The sequence below is a fragment of the Desmodus rotundus genome, chromosome 8 (genome assembly GCF_022682495.2).
Source record: "Desmodus rotundus isolate HL8 chromosome 8, HLdesRot8A.1, whole genome shotgun sequence".
Taxonomy (NCBI): domain Eukaryota; kingdom Metazoa; phylum Chordata; class Mammalia; order Chiroptera; family Phyllostomidae; genus Desmodus; species Desmodus rotundus.
The window spans coordinates 54,438,775-54,455,124 of record NC_071394.1 but is presented as its reverse complement, the minus strand read 5'-3'; the positions used below and the strand labels follow the sequence as shown (position 1 = coordinate 54,455,124).

The following is a 16,350-nucleotide window of genomic DNA, read 5'->3' as shown; positions in this document are numbered from 1 at the left end:
ATGGACTGAAAATCCAGCATGAAGGAAAAGTCAGCAGCAGAGACTGAGAAGAGGTGCCCAGTGACATTAGAGGAAGAGGAAGAGTGCTGGAGGTCCCCAAACCAAGACATCTAGCCTTGTAATATTAGGGAAAAGTATGAAATTGCTGATTAACATTCCTTTATAGTTTCTGATTAGTTCAGTGAGTAACTGGTCCCAATTTATCTTGGTTCCAGCCTTGACATTGACTCGGAATTAGCCTAGTTCCAAATCTTGGTCCCACCTAAAAGATCTCCCTATAGAGGTCAGTTATGCTTGCTTCAAGTCCAGCTGGAGTCACCAGTGACCTGCCTGCCCAGACAAGTCCAGGGCCTTTGCCACCAGTGCTGCAGTTTCTCCTTTCTCACCCCCTCCATTACCCTGAAGACCTCATGGGAGTAGAACAGGAAGTTAGGGCCTGGATCAAAGAGGGAGGCCCATATTCTCAGAGCCTGAACTCAGATTCTGGCTCTTGCAGGTGCCATGCCTTGGTCTGCCTCATGCTGTTTCGTGAGCACTCAAATGGTATCATTTCATTATAATGTTGATGAGATGCTGTAGGGACTTAACTCTAGTTTTTATCAATTAGCCTATGGTAAAATCGGCTTTGTTATACATCATTTTACTCAAAGTCACAGCACCCAACAATGATGTTAAGTGAGGACTTACTGTAATAGTTAAGAATTCAGCTCTAGTTCCTGGCTAGATAGCTCAGTTAGAGTGTTGTCCTGGTATGCCAAGGTTGTGGGTTCGATCCCCAGTTAGGGCATATATAAGAGTCAACCAATGAATGCATAAATAAATGGAACAACAAATCAGTGTTTCTCTCTCCCTCTCTCTCTCGTGCACGCTCTCTCTCCTCCTTCTTTGCTTGTCTAAAAAAATCAATAAAATAACATGAAATTAAAATAAAATAAAAAGGCTTCAGCTCAAGAGCTAGGCCATCTGGGTCCAAATTCCAGATCTACCAAGAAAAAGCCATGTGGTATTGCATAAATTACTTTATCTATGTCTCCATATCAACATTTTTGCTGGGGATGAGGGTCAAGCTTACTTGTGGCTACTATAATGATTAAATGAATTAGAAATATAAACCTCCTTAGATCAAAATGAACGCCATCAGCACAAGATACTATATCATTTCATAGTGGAGATTATTACTTGCCCAAGGTATTGTGGCTAGTAAGAGGGGGAGGCAGTCAGTCAATGGGCCTAGATTTGTGGGACTTCAGATCCAGGCTTCTAACCACAGTGCTGCCCGGCCTCGGAGCAGTAAGAAGGAAGCTGGAGATCGTGCAGTGACATCAGTTGTTCAACAATTTCACACAACACTGTATATAGTGCACACTTCCAGGACACCTGTGTCAAATACATGCATCAGTTAGTCCCTGTAATAGATAGTTTTACTGATTCTGTCTTCTAAATGGAGAAGTTGAGAAACAACAGGGATGGACAATGGTCACATGACCAATGGCGAAGCTCAGGTCCAAAATCTTACCCCTTTCAGGGAAAACTCAGCTTTACCTGCAATCCATACTTACATGTTACAAATTCTAAATGTCACCTCTCCAACAATCTTTCTCACTCTGAAACTACGCTGGTGCTCTTTCCCTGTGAGGCCTGACTAGAGTGTCAGAGAGATGAGAGACAAGAATGCCTTCCCAGCCACCTGCCTGCCAGCATTGCCTCCCACGTGACAGATGGCCCAGGCCATGGGCGTGCCTCCATCTTACCTCAGTGTCCAGCGTGTACTCCCTGGACACCAGGCTCCTTCCCATTTTGAGACATAATCCATTTGCCTTCTGCCTCTTGGGCTTGGCTCAGCCTTCCCCAGAATAAGGGGCCTCCGTTTCTACACAACAGCTTTAAAATTGCACAGGACACTTACTGTGCCCCCAGTTCTCACTTACCCCCAGCTCCCTCTGCTGAGAATACCCTCCTCTCACTGTTTGCCTCCCAGAAGAAGTGCTGCTTACCCTATATCTCACCCCAAACACTGCCTCTCCATTACTCTATTTTTTCCTTTCTTGGTGCTGCTACCGTGTATTCCTCACAGCAACCATCCTGCTAATCTGGCATCGTCTGCATGATTTTCTCTCAGTTGCAGACATGCCACAAACAGCAGGAACTGTGTGGGTTCATCTCATTTTCCCAGTGGCTCTCATAAATGTTTGTGGAATGAATGATGGTACCCAGTCGTGAATCACACAGACCAGACACCTCCCTCTAGGAAAGAGCCACAGGTTGTGACAAGTGTTATGAGGACAATGAACAAGGTTATGTGATCTGTTGGGAATCAGCAGGGTGTACTCTATCTAGATGGGATGGGCAGGGTGGCCTCCTCAGAGCTGAGACCTGGGGGCTGACATGAGAAGAGATGGGTGTAGAGAGAAACCAGTGTGAATGCCCGAGGTGAGAAAAAGCTTGTCATGGTGGTCAAGGAACAGAGAGGAGCCCAGCACAGGGCATAATGAGGGAAATGGGGAGTGGTGCCTAGGTCCCCAAGTAAAAGACCAGGTCTGCAAAGGTTTTATGCGATGAGTGACTGGATCTTAGTGTAAAGCTTGCTTTCAGAGGGGTGGACAGCTCTTCTGTTCTTGCCCAAGGTGGTGGCAGGGAGCCACCAGCAGCATCTTAAGGACCACCCCACACAGCTGGCCTCATTTCTTCTCAGGCCCCCAGGCTCCTCTTTCCTGAGCATCTCAGTCAGGCCCCACTTCTCCTTCCCAGGCCCAGCACCAACCTGGTCTCAGGAAAGAATCTGGCATCCCACGTTTACGCCTTGGTGTGACTTTCAGTTCCCTGTCAAAGGAATGGTGGTTTAAAATAACACAAAGGTACTATCTTACAGTTATGTAATCAGAAGTGAGACTCAGCCTCCCCGGCCTAAAATCAAGGAGTTGGAAGGGCTGAGTTTCTTTCTAGAGGCTCTGGGGGAAAATCCGTGTGTTCTCCCCTCTTCCAGCTTCTATACGCTTCCTGCATCCCAAAGCCAGTAATGGCACAACCCGATGACCCATCTTCCATTGTCCTGTTTCAATCTCTGACCAGGGCTGGGAGGGGTTCTCTAATTTCAGGGACTCCTAATTAGATGGGACCCACCAACTAATTGTCCCATTGCAAGGTCCTTGATTTATCCCACCTGCAAAATCCCTTGTAAAGGAATATTCACAGATGTGGGGATTAGACTTGGACATCTTTGAGAGCTGTTATTCCACCTGCCGTAAGACTCCTGGATCTCAAAAGATCAATCAAATTCATTGTGGGAACTACTGGGATACAGATTTGAAAAGTGAATTTAAAAGATATCTTTGAGACTCTCGGGAAAAGTTTAACATGACTTGGGTATTGAGATGACAGAAAGGATTTGTTGTTGATTTTGGTAAGTGTGATAATGGTGTGTGTCATTATGTGATATTTGGGGATATTACAGGACAAACATGAAGATACATGAAACAAGATTGGCAAAATACTGATAACTCTTGATCTGAGTGATAGGTATGTGGGGTTCAGTACACTATTCTTTGTAGTTTTGTGAATGTTTGGAACTTTTATTTTAAAAAGTGAATACATACACACATATATAAATCAAGTGTCAGTAAGAAGCTAAGGAGACTTTGGGTCCAGAGGAGAAGTTCTACTCCAGGCCCCACCCTGCTGCAGTATCCAGCCCTGATTGCCCTGCAGAGCCAGGCTCCCCTCAGGTGCAAGAAGCTCCATTCTGGTCCTCTGTTTAAGGATGTGCCATCTTGAAAGCTTTAGGCAAAACCCTGTTGTGGTGTCCTCCCAAGTGAGGCTTCCCAGGCACTTCCTGTGTACACCTCGCAGTGACTCGGGGAGGGCCAGCCTCAAATGTGACAGACGCTAAAGTCCAAATGACTGACATTTTGAGAAGATGGTAACTCACCTGTATTACATGCAGGTAAACTGTGGGGCAGGAGAACTTTTCTCACACAGGTACATACCACACTGCCCTGCTTTCCCAGGGTTGTTTATCCCATGACATGTTGGCCACTGAGTGGTGGGAACATAAGAGGAGGAGAGAGGACCTCAATTGAGATAAGTTTTGGCATTGCTGCAGGGGAAAACCAAGTGCAGGCTGACGATGCAGAAAAGAGAGAAAAAACAGAAATAGGAAAAGTGTCCTCTAGCACTTGCCTGTCTGGGATTGCTTCAGATGGAAGCTGATGTATAATCTATCAAGGAATATTCCTTGAAGATGTTCTGTAAACCTGTTGTGATGATTTCAAAGAGGAAAATGGCTCCACCGGCTAAGGGTTGACCAACTACCTGGGAGACAGGACGTAAATACATCAAAGACAATTCACAGTTCAGGTAGGCAAATGGCAAAGGCTGTCAGAAATTCCTAGGTGGGAGACAGGATGGGAATCAGGGACATCCATCCTGGGAAGTTGAAAAGACTCAAATGTCTCCAACAGACAGGAAGTAGACCAGGACAAGGCTTATGAAATGGTGGTGTGTAGCCAGAGAGCTGGCTGATGACCCTGACACCTGCCAGGTGTCTCTGAAGCTGGTGACTGGCACTTTGTGGGCCACATAATGTAATGAAATCATGGTAAATTAGGTTGTGAGGTAGAATGGGGGCAGCTGATGAAGAGCCTTAAATGCTGGGTCAATGATATGGAAAGTTATTCTGAGGCTGGGAGTAATTAATGACTTTTCATTAAGGAAGAGGCATAATAATAGGTTTCTCTTGGGAAGAGAGATGGGTGAACAATGCTAGAAAAAATAATAGAAATGCACAGGAAACTGGACATAAATTAATGTGGAGATAGAGAGTATATAAAGAATATTGTGATTGGATTTGGGCTCAACAGAGAAAGATGTGGAATAAAAGCCCTCATGTATTAAACACTGCTATGAGCCAGGCATTAACCCCTCGAACAATCCAATGCAATAAGTGATGTAGTCTCCAATTCACAGGTGATAAGAAAGGCTTGGGGAGTTGCAGGAAGCTGCAGAAAGACAGCCAGTCTGCAATACAGCTGGCATTGTAATCTAGGCCTGACCACACTCCAAATGCCATGCCCTTTCCCCTTCCTTGATCAGATGACAGGGAAAGTGTATTAGTTTTATCTTGCTGCTACAACACACTATGTATTATCTTAAAGTTCTGTAGGTCAGAAGTCAGACAGGGAGGGGTCTCACTGGGCTAAAATCAAAGTGTCAGCTGTTCTTTGGGGGGGGGGGTGTGAACTGATCTTCTTGCCTTTCCCATCTTCTAGAGGCCACCATATTCCATGGCTGTGTTTCCCTTCCCCCATCTTCAAAATGAACAACCATGCATTTCTTTGACCATTTTTTCCTGACCACATTTTTCTGACCAAAGCCAGGAAGGTTCTCTGATTTTAAGGTGTGATTAGATTGAACCCTCTCAGATAATCCAAGATAATCTCTTCATCTCAGTGCTCATACCTCCCTCCCATCTACAAAGTCACTGTTGCCACTTGAGGTAGCATGCTTCGATGCTGGGAATCAGTGCATAGATGCTCTGGGACAATATCTTGCCAAGCACACAGTTGTGCTTTCTTTGTAGCAATGCCACGTCGAAAACGCCATTACAAAGGGAACTTTTTATTGAATTAAAAGTCATTAAACAGAGGGTGACACAGGAATTTTAAAAGGAATGATTTTGGTAAACAGAAAGATCATGGTTAGAGGAAGACATGCCAACATGGAGGCCACCGCTTGAGTTTATTCTAAACATCCTGGAAGCATTTCTTGGCACAGTTGATCCAGCAGTGAATTCGGCTATTTTTGTCAAGGCGGACAGCTACGTGGATTATCCAGCCTAAGAGTCTGACCAAGAAATAAAGGTGATGGCTAAGTCCGTAGTTCAAATGCCCAACTTTGTGCTAATTCCCCACATTCTAGAATCAAGATTCCTGTTCTTTGCTTTAGCAGACTGCCTAAACCCTACGTGTCCGCCAACACCCCACCCCCTGATTTTTTTACAATGAATAGCCATCACCTGTGCAGCTGGCAGCCTTTTGTTCCAACAGTGAGTCATTTCATAAAGCACCAATTTTATGGAAATTGCCTGAAACAATAGGATTATGGAAACATAAATTGAACTTGTGGGCTATAACAAAATTATTAGAAAGCTGACAGCAAGTGGTTTGGTTTCATTAAAGCTCAGTATAATCCTGTTTTTATTTTATTTTTAAAGTCTTATCATTGGAGTCTTCTGACATGTAAGAGACTGAGGATTCTATTATAATGCAGTGAAACCTAAAATAGAGTTTTCTCTTTTTGGTTTCTCTTATTTTATATAGCATTTTATTATAGATCGTTCAAATCAAGAAAATGATAACTTAAAAAAATTGAAATTCATATTCTTTGGGCAATAGGCCTTCGGGCTTACTGAAGAGCCTTCTGGTTTTCCAGACCTGTGGTAATTTAATATGGAGTTAGTCTCAAAGATTATTGGGATGAAAGGTAGGAAAGTGCTCAACTGCAAATGAAGACATTTGCACTTTGAAGCCCATCCCTTTCTCATTGAAGCAGACTCATTTAACGGGCTGCACCTCTGACCACTGGTGTTTTCTGAAAGGAATCTACCACTTAGATCTGCTCCCATGAAGAGTTCTGCAGGTGCAAGCACTGTAGGCAAAACAGAGTGACCCTTGGGCCCTCACTTAAGAATGAAGGCCACATTCGGACATGTGTGGTCACCATTGACTTCAATGGGAACAGCTGTCTGCTTCTGGGATTCAGGCTATAAAATCGGTGGGAAAAGTGTGAAATAGAAAAACAGGAAATGAAATGATGCATCAGGCATCAGATTCAAAGACGCCAAAAGAGCTATGTCATGAGATGATGAGTTTTAATTCACATTTTGCTAATGAAGACCATTGTTGTCTCTCAAAGAATGACTTAACACTGCTACACTACCATTCCAAACCATCAAATCCTGAAGAAGGAAGCAAGGAAAATACATATGGGTCTCAACACAATTTGCTAATTGACAAGAGGAAAGTTAGAAATTACAGAAATGGCTGGAAAGACTCACCTCCATTCTGTAAACGCACACACACGTGCACACTAAGACCAACCAACAGGCATGGGAAGTGTCTTATGGGCATCATGTTTCTGGCATTGCTGTAACTACTCACAAAACAAGTGACCCATGAGATGGTGGCAACATCTGGTTTGGAACCGGTGGAGCTTTACTAACAAAATGGCTGTAAAATGTTTTGGGGACAAAAATATTCCTGTGTATCTGTGCAGATACCCTGTGGCGCTGAGGGGAACGTGTGCGTGCACACACATGTGTCACGTGTGGAGACAAGTGTTGAACTGAAAAAAACAGGAGGAAAAAGGGAAATACCATTCATTTCTTTAAAATACTTTATTTTTCTCCTTTCAAACAAAGCTACATGTGTTGCTTTGAATATACCTTTAAAAAAAAAATCCCACAACATATAAATTGTCATAGACCTAAAGTTTACGATCCCAGTTGGTAGATGTGGTAACATACAAGTAGATGCTGAGTGAGTTTGTTTTGATTTGGTAGGAAAACATTTTCTGACCTTGGAAATGAAATCATTAGTTGTCTTTTTGTTTATGGCCAAAGCCAAATGGAGAATTCGGGGTGTGGGAAGTCACACACTTGGGTTTAAGATCATTCAGGGTGTTCCTCATTAAGGAACCCAGATTTACCTCCTCCCCACAACTCCCCAAGGTTAGTTCATGCTGATCGCACAGCACATTGTCCCTGCTGAAGGGGGAGCTGCAGACAGTATCTTGTTACCTACTTTCCCTCCAATGATAGATGGTGCAGAACTTGTTCCTTCATCAGGCTTTCAATATGTCTCCCCAAATGAGGGCTATTTGATTTTCCTCTCACAAAGTGTCCTTATTTAACATTAGGTAGAATATTTACAATATGTTCTGAACTTTTTTTAAGCACCTGGCCTCTAGAAAGTAACAATTTATTCAGTTCATGCAGTTTAAACACAGGGATTTTGTTGATTTTACTGTCCTCTGGACAGACTTGGAAGTACAGAGTGAAATATTTTGTGGACTGTTAACTTTTAGTGTTTGTCTATAGAAGTCATTCTATTGTACATTGTCCTTTGAGATGTTTGGTAATTGGGTCTTGCTAAATGAAAAGTGGCTATTTCAGGTTTCACTGCATAAGCCTATTGTGGGCATTCTGCTGTGGGAAAGGGAAGTAAAATTCCAGCTCATTCCATGGAGTTTTTTAATCTGTAAGGTGTCTTTTCTGGAAAAGTAGTGGATGATGAATTGGGGCTGAGGGTGGGGCTGTGACAAGGTGGGGGAGGAAGCAGCTGGACAAGCAGTCTGTTATTACCTGCCTGTAAGAGGAGGCACCTGGTGGGCAGCCTCTGCCGGCCTCACGTTCCTAAACACATTGAGCTTCTTGCTCACTGTAAATCATAGCCAAACTCATCATTCGCTTTCTCTGTCAATTTCACCTTTGCAATCCCAGCACTTCCTCTCACTCTGTAACCCGTATCCCACACCCCCAGACAAACCCTGAAGTTTGTTTCTCCCTCCTGCCAGCAACCCCAGGACTGAGACAGATGAAAACTCTTCCTAGCCAATAGAAGGAGGAGGGAGGCAAATCAAGGGAGTGAGAGACTGGGTATTCTCAGAGGTTAAGAAATGGAGAATCACGTCCTTGGGTAATTCTAAGTGACAAAATAATTACTGTAACAATTTAGTTTTAGCCCAAACTGCAAGTGTTACCAAAATGCTGAACTAAGCCTTACAAGTCAACCCAGGGTCTACAAGAAGGCTAGAGGCTGGAAAATGACTGTGTGATCCCACAAATTTAAAAAAAAAATTCCTTTTCTAGAAAATGAAGGTAGTTGTATGAGCTTACCTCAAGCAGTTATTGTGGGAAATAATTAATAGACTGAGTATTGGAAGAGATGTAGTACGAGTGACTTTGCAGTCACGGGACTAAAAGGAGCTACTTAGAAACTGGGCAGGCTGAATGTGAGCAGTGTTTCAGTTTGGATGAAATAAAGTGATGCGATCAAGAATGTGGGCTGGGTTCAAACCTCTGCTTGCCAGTGAATAGCTGTGTGACCTTGAGGAGGTTGCTGAATTCCTGATGGGTAGGCTAACCCACCTGGATGGGCTATGCTAACATCTGAGGTCACCAGGTAAAGTACCTGGTCTCACGACTATGGCAGAGTGTGATACTCATGAAATGGTAGCTCTTACTGTTTACAGAGAAGATAAATTGTCTTTGTTGCCTTTTATAAATTAACAAGAAGCCTTCTCATATTTGTAAGCGATTGTAGTCAGAGTTATCAATAAGATGTGGGTTGAATTATCTCATCAAATGGATAAAAGAATGTTATTTGGAAACCTTTAAGCATACCTGTGGAGGGAAACAGCCACGCAGGAATTCTGAAAATCCATCCGTGGCATTGAGTGAAATAGCACACCGCCATTCTAGCCTGAAGGACATTCTTTGAGTGATGACAGGCATTCTGACAGTGCCCAGAGACCTGCCTGACATGTAGATAAAATCATCCAGGAGGTTTTGCAAGATCTGAAACATTGAACCTGCTACCTGAGACCTGGCCTTTATCTCATATGTGCATCTCTTTTTGGATGGAAGGGAGCAGGTGTCACTGGGTCTTGGACTCAGTGAAGCAAGGAATTTGGTTGCTGTTGTTCAGACAACTCTGGGAACCAAATATTCCAAAAGCCACTTGTGAAGATGGGCCACAATTGGCCTATATATGATATTTTTTTAAGTTTTTTAAAAATTGGTTTTGGTTGTCATTTTGGCCTTGTTGGGAATAGATCAGGACCAAGAAGCACTGGGCGCTCAAGGGTGTCATTCAGCAATATCACACTGCACATTCAAATTTCCAGACACTGAATAGCCTTCTGTGATAATCCATTTGGGAAGAAATTGATAAAAATCAGCATTCCTGCCAACAATGCACATATTAATGGGTCAGAACAAAATAGTTGTTCGTTTGTTCAAGGCTGTGGAATATACAAAGAACTCTAAGTCTGTGAGCCTGCCCCATGGTGCTGTGTTATCTGGAGAGTCCAGGCATGGACTGGTCTTTGGAGCTCTATGTGAGTGGCCTGGCTCCTCACTTCTCACACGTGGGTATGAGGTGAGACTGCAGAGTGCAGCTTCATGTGACAAGCTGACAAGGTTAGGACTTTTCTCAGCACAGTTGCCTGAGAAGGCCATGCAGCCACCTCTGCATTTCAGAACCTCAAAGGACCTTATAGGTCAGCTAACTGAATTTAAATGAGAGTCAACTCTCTCTGAAAATTTCTTTTGGGAGGAGGGAAATTGTCCAAATATAGGTCTTTTGAGGGGCAATTAAGTTTTGAAGGGAACAAACTTCACTCAAAGCCAAGTCTACTGAATAAGGTAAATGATCAGGATGGAAAAATTAAAAAGAAAACAGGGCCATACAATGACAATGTGCTCAAATGATCCACACAGTGATTCTGAGAGGTAATTCCAGAAGCTCCCGGAGAAACACACCCTCATACTGCTGGTGTGACCACAGCCTTGCCGAGGGCAGAGAGACCAGTCTTTAAAATGTGCTTGCTCTTTGGCACAGAAATTTCGTTTCTAGGAACTTGTCATAAGAAAATTATTGAGATGGTACACAAAGATTTAACTGTTAGGAAACTTGGTGTTGTGTTAATTACAGCTTAAAAATTGGAAGTGGCCTGCAGGTCCAACAGTAGGGATTGGCTCAATGTAGAAGGACACGTGCAGCCAGCGGGTGCTGCGCAGTCATGGGAAATGATGCCACTGACACGCTTCTCATGCTGTGGGAAACTGCTCCTGTCAACAGAAAAGGGCAGGCTATTCAACAGCAGGCAGGTGTGATCTGGGGGACAGTATGTCCATGTGGAGAGGGGATAGAAAAGGATATGGAAAGGCAGACACCAAGCTGTGAATGGTGGGTGGGGCTGTGAATATTTTCACTTTTTTTTTACTTGCCTACACATTATCATTTTTCTGTAATGAAAAACTATTTTTATAATGAAAAGATGAAAGGAAACATGAGAGGAGAAAGAGGTTCTGATATCCTTAAAGAGGAATCATGGTGTACCTGTATTGGTTTGTTAGAGTTGCCATAACAAAGTACCGCTAAAGTGTTGATGAGTGGCTTCCTCAACAGAAATTTACTGTCTCACAGATCTAGAGGCTGAAAATCCAAGATCAAGGTGTCAGTGGGGTTGGCTCCTTCTGAGACTGAGAGTAGGAATGTGTTCCAGGCCTCTCTCCAGCTTCTGGTGGTTTGCTGGCTATCTTTGGCGTTTCCTGGCTTCTGCTGCATCATTCCAGCCTTCACCTTCCTCTTCACACACCATTGTTGCTGTGTGTGTGTCTGTGTCCAAATTTCCCCTTTTTATAGGGATATTGGTTATAGTGGATCAGGGCAAACCCTACCCTATGTCTTCATCTTAATTGATTATATCTGCAGTGACCCTATTTCCAAATAAGACCACATTCTGAGGAACTGTGGATTAGGACTTCAACATAAAATTGGGAGGAAGACACAGTTCAACCCCTAACAGTGCTCCAATGAGATAGCCACACTGCTCCTACCCAGCTGAGGTTAGTACCTACCTGCTGCCACCACCTTTACCAGCTGCCGTGTAGTCTGAGCGTAGACCAGGATCAGGAGTGTGACGGGGGCAGGGCACTGACATCCCTGAGGACTCCAGGTTCATAGAGAGAGATAGTGGTGAAAACAGAGATCCTGAGCACGGCCCCTCCCTGTCTCCACGTACCCAGGCCAAGACTGCAGACCTGAGTAGGCATCCAGATCAGCACATCTGAACTGGAGAGACCAGAACAGAGATCTAAAGGAAGAATAGTCTAAAGAAAAAGAAAAGGACATACTGTTACTTTGGGTTGGATATAGGAATTGTGATTTAAAAAATAGAAAGACCAAGAAAGAAGGGAGAAAAATATTATAAATATTACACAAAAATCTGTACACAGATATTTTATATCAACTTCATTCATAATCACCAAAAACCTGGAAGCAACTAAGATGTTCCTCAATACGTAAATGCATAAACAAACTGCAGTACATCCATGTAATGAAATAGTATTTACTGATTAAAAGACATGAGGTATCAAGCCATGAAAAGACATGGAAGAACCTTAAATTCACATTACCAAGTGAAAGAAGTCGATCTGAAAAGACTACATACTGTATGATTCCAACTGTATGACATTCTGGAAAAGACAGCTATAGAGACTGTTTAAAAAATCAGTGGTTAAGGATCAGTGCTTAAGGAGGGGAGGAGGGATAGGAAGGAGGGATGAACAGGTGGAACACAGGAACTTGTCAGGCCAGTGAAAGCGTTCTGTGTGACATGATGGTGGACGACACATGGCATTGCGCATTTGTCAAAACCCATAGACTGTACAACACAAAGAGTGAGCCCTAATGTCAACTGGGGGCTTTAGTTAATGATAATGTATCAGCATTGGCTCCTCACTCTTAACAAGTTCATTGTGCTAATGCAGGATGTTAATAATAGGGGACACTGTGTTGGGGTGGTGGAAGGGTGTATGGGAACTCTGTACTCCCTCCTCCATTTTTCTGTAAACCTAAAACTGCTCTCAGAAAAATAAAGTCTATTAACTTAAAAGCCAAAAAGTATATTATGAATAAGGAAATGTAAAAGAGATCACGCTCTTAGTCAGCTACCCAAAAGGGGCCCTTTGCAGCTACAAGTCTGGGCAATTGCAAGAGTTAGCTCTTTTTCAAAGGCAGTTGGGAAGATACAGATGACCAAAGGGTGACCCAGCAGGATCTCCCAGGTTCAAACACTCCTGACTGCTCACACCTATCTTAGACCCAGCAAAGCCTTTCTGATGGAGCTTGAAAGTGGTGGGGTGTGGGGGAGGGAAAAAGAAAAACCGAATTCTTATTTAAAGAAATAACAGTTTGGAACATGCACAGGAGTGTCAACAAGTTATGTAGATCTTATCAGCATCGCATTTTTAGTGCCTCCCAGCTATCCAACAAGGCTCCACCAGCCTGTCAACCTCCTTCAGCTTCCCACGCATCTTGGGCATATCAACACCTTGGGAGGCTCTGCCATGGCCAGGCCTGCTTCCCCAGGGCCCCAGGAGGAGGGAGAAGATTCAGGATACCATCACACCATCTGCTCCATATGCATGAGCATCTTCATTTCACTGCTCACATTCCATGACTTGGTTGGGGCCCACTGTCTATAAAATTAAACAGTACCTTTATGCTAATTTTGAAGAGAGTACCCAAGTTGGAAAAGTCTGATGCTCTCACAGCTGAAGGAAGAGAATGTGTAGTTTCAGTAAAGTAAGGAGAAATTATGCAAAGTCGTCATCAAAATGTTATGTTTATAGAGGTGTTTCTACAATACATTTGCAGATAAAACATGGTGATTTTATAAAACTATTGATAAGGGATAAGGTGTGAGACTTGTGGAGATTCCTCTCACCATCTCCCCCAGCACACACCAAAATGAAAGCTCTCATAGTATATACGTTGCTCGTGATAATCCAGGCTTTCAAATGTAATATTGCGAAGTGATGCAAAAACCATTTATTTAGACTAATGAAAATGGTAGTCTTTACTAAATATCTCAGCCTTCTTTTACAATTACCTGTTTACTACATTAAAGTCAGTGAATGGATCTTCTTGTTAGCTTGTGTTTGTTTTCATTGTAGGCAGCTTTAAGTGCCTTGAAACAATTTTCTGAGCAAGGACTGGATCCAATGGAAGGGGCAATGAATATTGAAAAAGGTTCTCTTGAAAAGTGAGTAATTCTTCTGTTGTATTCTTACATTTATAATTTTGTCACTGTATAAAAAATAAATATAGATCATAATAAAGTAAAAACTCAAGACACTAATATCTGTATCTTATAAAATTATTCATAACACAATTAAATGTAAATAAATGAGAATGACTATATACGGTCATATTCATTTCCTACAGTATGACTGTGAAAGTTTTAATCTAATTGGTCACTATTTCTGCATTTTAATGCCTTTGTTGGAAATATTTACATGTTTTGTTGACTGAGGAGACATCTGAAACTAACAAAATTTTGTGTTCACTTCACACTGTTGAGCATTTTCTGGCTAAACCATTTTCTGAGTTAAAAATGTCGACTCACATTCCTGCTAAGTTGTGGGCTCAGTAGAGAGAAAGACAAAGGAGTTGAGAGGCGACTCTCCTTCCCTTCGGCTGCATTTGGTTTTCACATTGTCCTATGAAACACAAGCGCGTGTTGCCACAAAAGTGTGGCTCCCAAGGGCTTCAAAGGCAAAAATGCAGCTCTAATAAGTATTTCTAAAATCTAGCTCATAGCTTTTTTTTAAATGATATTGAACATAAGGTCTTATCTGAGACTGAATTTTAGTTTTCTCCAGATTTTAGTAAATTTATAGTAGATTTAGATTATAGTAGATTTTAGATTTTCTCCAAATTTATAGTAAAGAAATTGAATGCAATTATATTCACATGGTGGAATCCAAAGTCTTTCAGAGAAGCAATAATAACAGGTGAGATTTCAGAACACACACAGGAGGCAAGATTTTTAGAATGAAAAAACATATATATAACCCGGGACACAAAAACCAGACAGGCTGACCCTACAGTTAAAGAAGCATATACCCCCAAGCCAGCCTCTGGTCATTAATGTATAAAAGGTGAGAGTGTGAGAAGAAAACATTTGGCAAACAGACACGGCATTTTCGGTCGTCTATAGATTGACAACCATTTATAAGCTAATTTAATCAAAACCATTTCCACATGATCTCATCAGTAGACTATCTGAACATAAATATTGTTGTTTCACTTTAAAATGTCACTTTGGTGGTGACCTTTGAATCCTGTGTGCCATCTGCTAATAAACATGTCGAAGATGTGCAACCCTGGACCCTCAGCTCTTGTTAATGTATTAATCTTCCAGACAAGTCCAGCATCTGGGAGAGAAAGCGGACAATAACCAGACACACCCAGGCTCCGCCGCTCAGGACTGCAAGAAATCAAAGTCCGGCATCTAGCAGCTCCCAGAACCACGCTGCCACCGCATCCTTATAAACCTGTCAGCACGCATGAGGGTGTCTGTGTTCAAGGAAATGAATGACTAATACCATTATTTGAGTCTTATGTGAAGACAACACTATTCTAACACAAGAGATAATACACATAGTACTGTTTATTCAACTGGGGAAAAATAAAACTTGGCGCATTTCCTTTGGAACTTGAGATCAGATCATAACTCGCTTGTCCAGAGGCAGCAGAAATCTGATCCTGCTACTGGAGCTTAAAATAACAGTTAATGAAAAGTGTTAGAAACAGAGGTAAAGCTTTTAAATGATCAATAGAGAAATTGGGTTTGGTTCCGTTGTTACGATTGTTTCATCGTGGCACTTGTGTTCAGTTATATTCTCTCTCGTTTTAAATAATGCTTGATGATTCAAAAATTAACCAATGACGTGCTGTGGAATGTGATGGTTGTTGTCTTCATATAGAGTCACACAGTTTCTCTTTTTATGCAGATATTTGTAATCTTCATTCTATATAAACATGAATAACTTTAAGGCACACTACTCAAAGATGTATGCAAACAAAAATGGTTTAAATCAGGTCAGGTATTTAATTAAAACTACAAAATAATGTTAGGAACGACTAGTTTCAATATACTCCAGGAATTTAAAAAACAAATCACTTGTGCGTTTTGAGCTCCGTAATACTCTTAGCCACCAAGGAGGCGTCTTGCCTCTACAAACCATTTCTCTGGGTTCCACATCCTGTGGCAGAAATCGCACTTACCCCCATTCGTGTCTTGTAGCCACTCACTGTTTGCATCAAGAGTGTTTTTAATAACTGCCTCTGGACTTGGGACAGTGAGGAGGATCAACATAAAAATAGCGTCCCTGGTGGGGAAGGAAGAGCCTGTTGGAGGAGCCGTCAAAGTCTTGCCAGCTTGTAGCCTGCCACGCTTGGGACCAGCATGTTGGAATCCAGCGTGTAGCAAATGCAGTAAAAATTTGGTCGGTTTCTGTGTGAAGTGTGATTACTGTCGTTCTTTCATTCCCTTAAGAATCACCTCAGTGAAGCCCATCCCAAAGGCCACCACCCAGCCTAGTCATCCTGCTCAGCAGTGGCATTAGAGGACGTCCCTGTCACTAGCTGTCTGTATCTGCGAAACTGCAGAGCTGCCTCCCGGTGACGTGGAGCCAGGTTCCAGACCAGCTCACGTCATCTCATTGTTCAGGCTTTCTCCTTATTGATTTGCAGACATTGCGAAATGAGAAAACACTATACC

At 42.5% G+C, this 16,350-nt stretch overlaps 1 protein-coding gene across 5 annotated transcripts in view; it reads left to right on the top strand.

Annotated features, from left to right (window-relative positions):
• STAU2 (staufen double-stranded RNA binding protein 2) overlaps positions 1–16,092 on the top strand; it is a 356,018-nt gene extending 339,926 nt beyond the window's left edge. For all 5 annotated transcript variants that reach the window (XM_024578270.3, XM_045186116.2, XM_045186118.2 and 2 more), the window contains 2 exons: positions 13,739–13,827; positions 14,989–16,092. In XM_024578270.3, coding sequence (XP_024434038.1) covers positions 13,739–13,827; positions 14,989–15,082 — 183 coding nt within the window. In that variant the 3' untranslated portion in view covers positions 15,083–16,092. The remainder of the gene's footprint in view (positions 1–13,738; positions 13,828–14,988) is intronic.
• Positions 16,093–16,350: the final 258 nt, after the last annotated feature.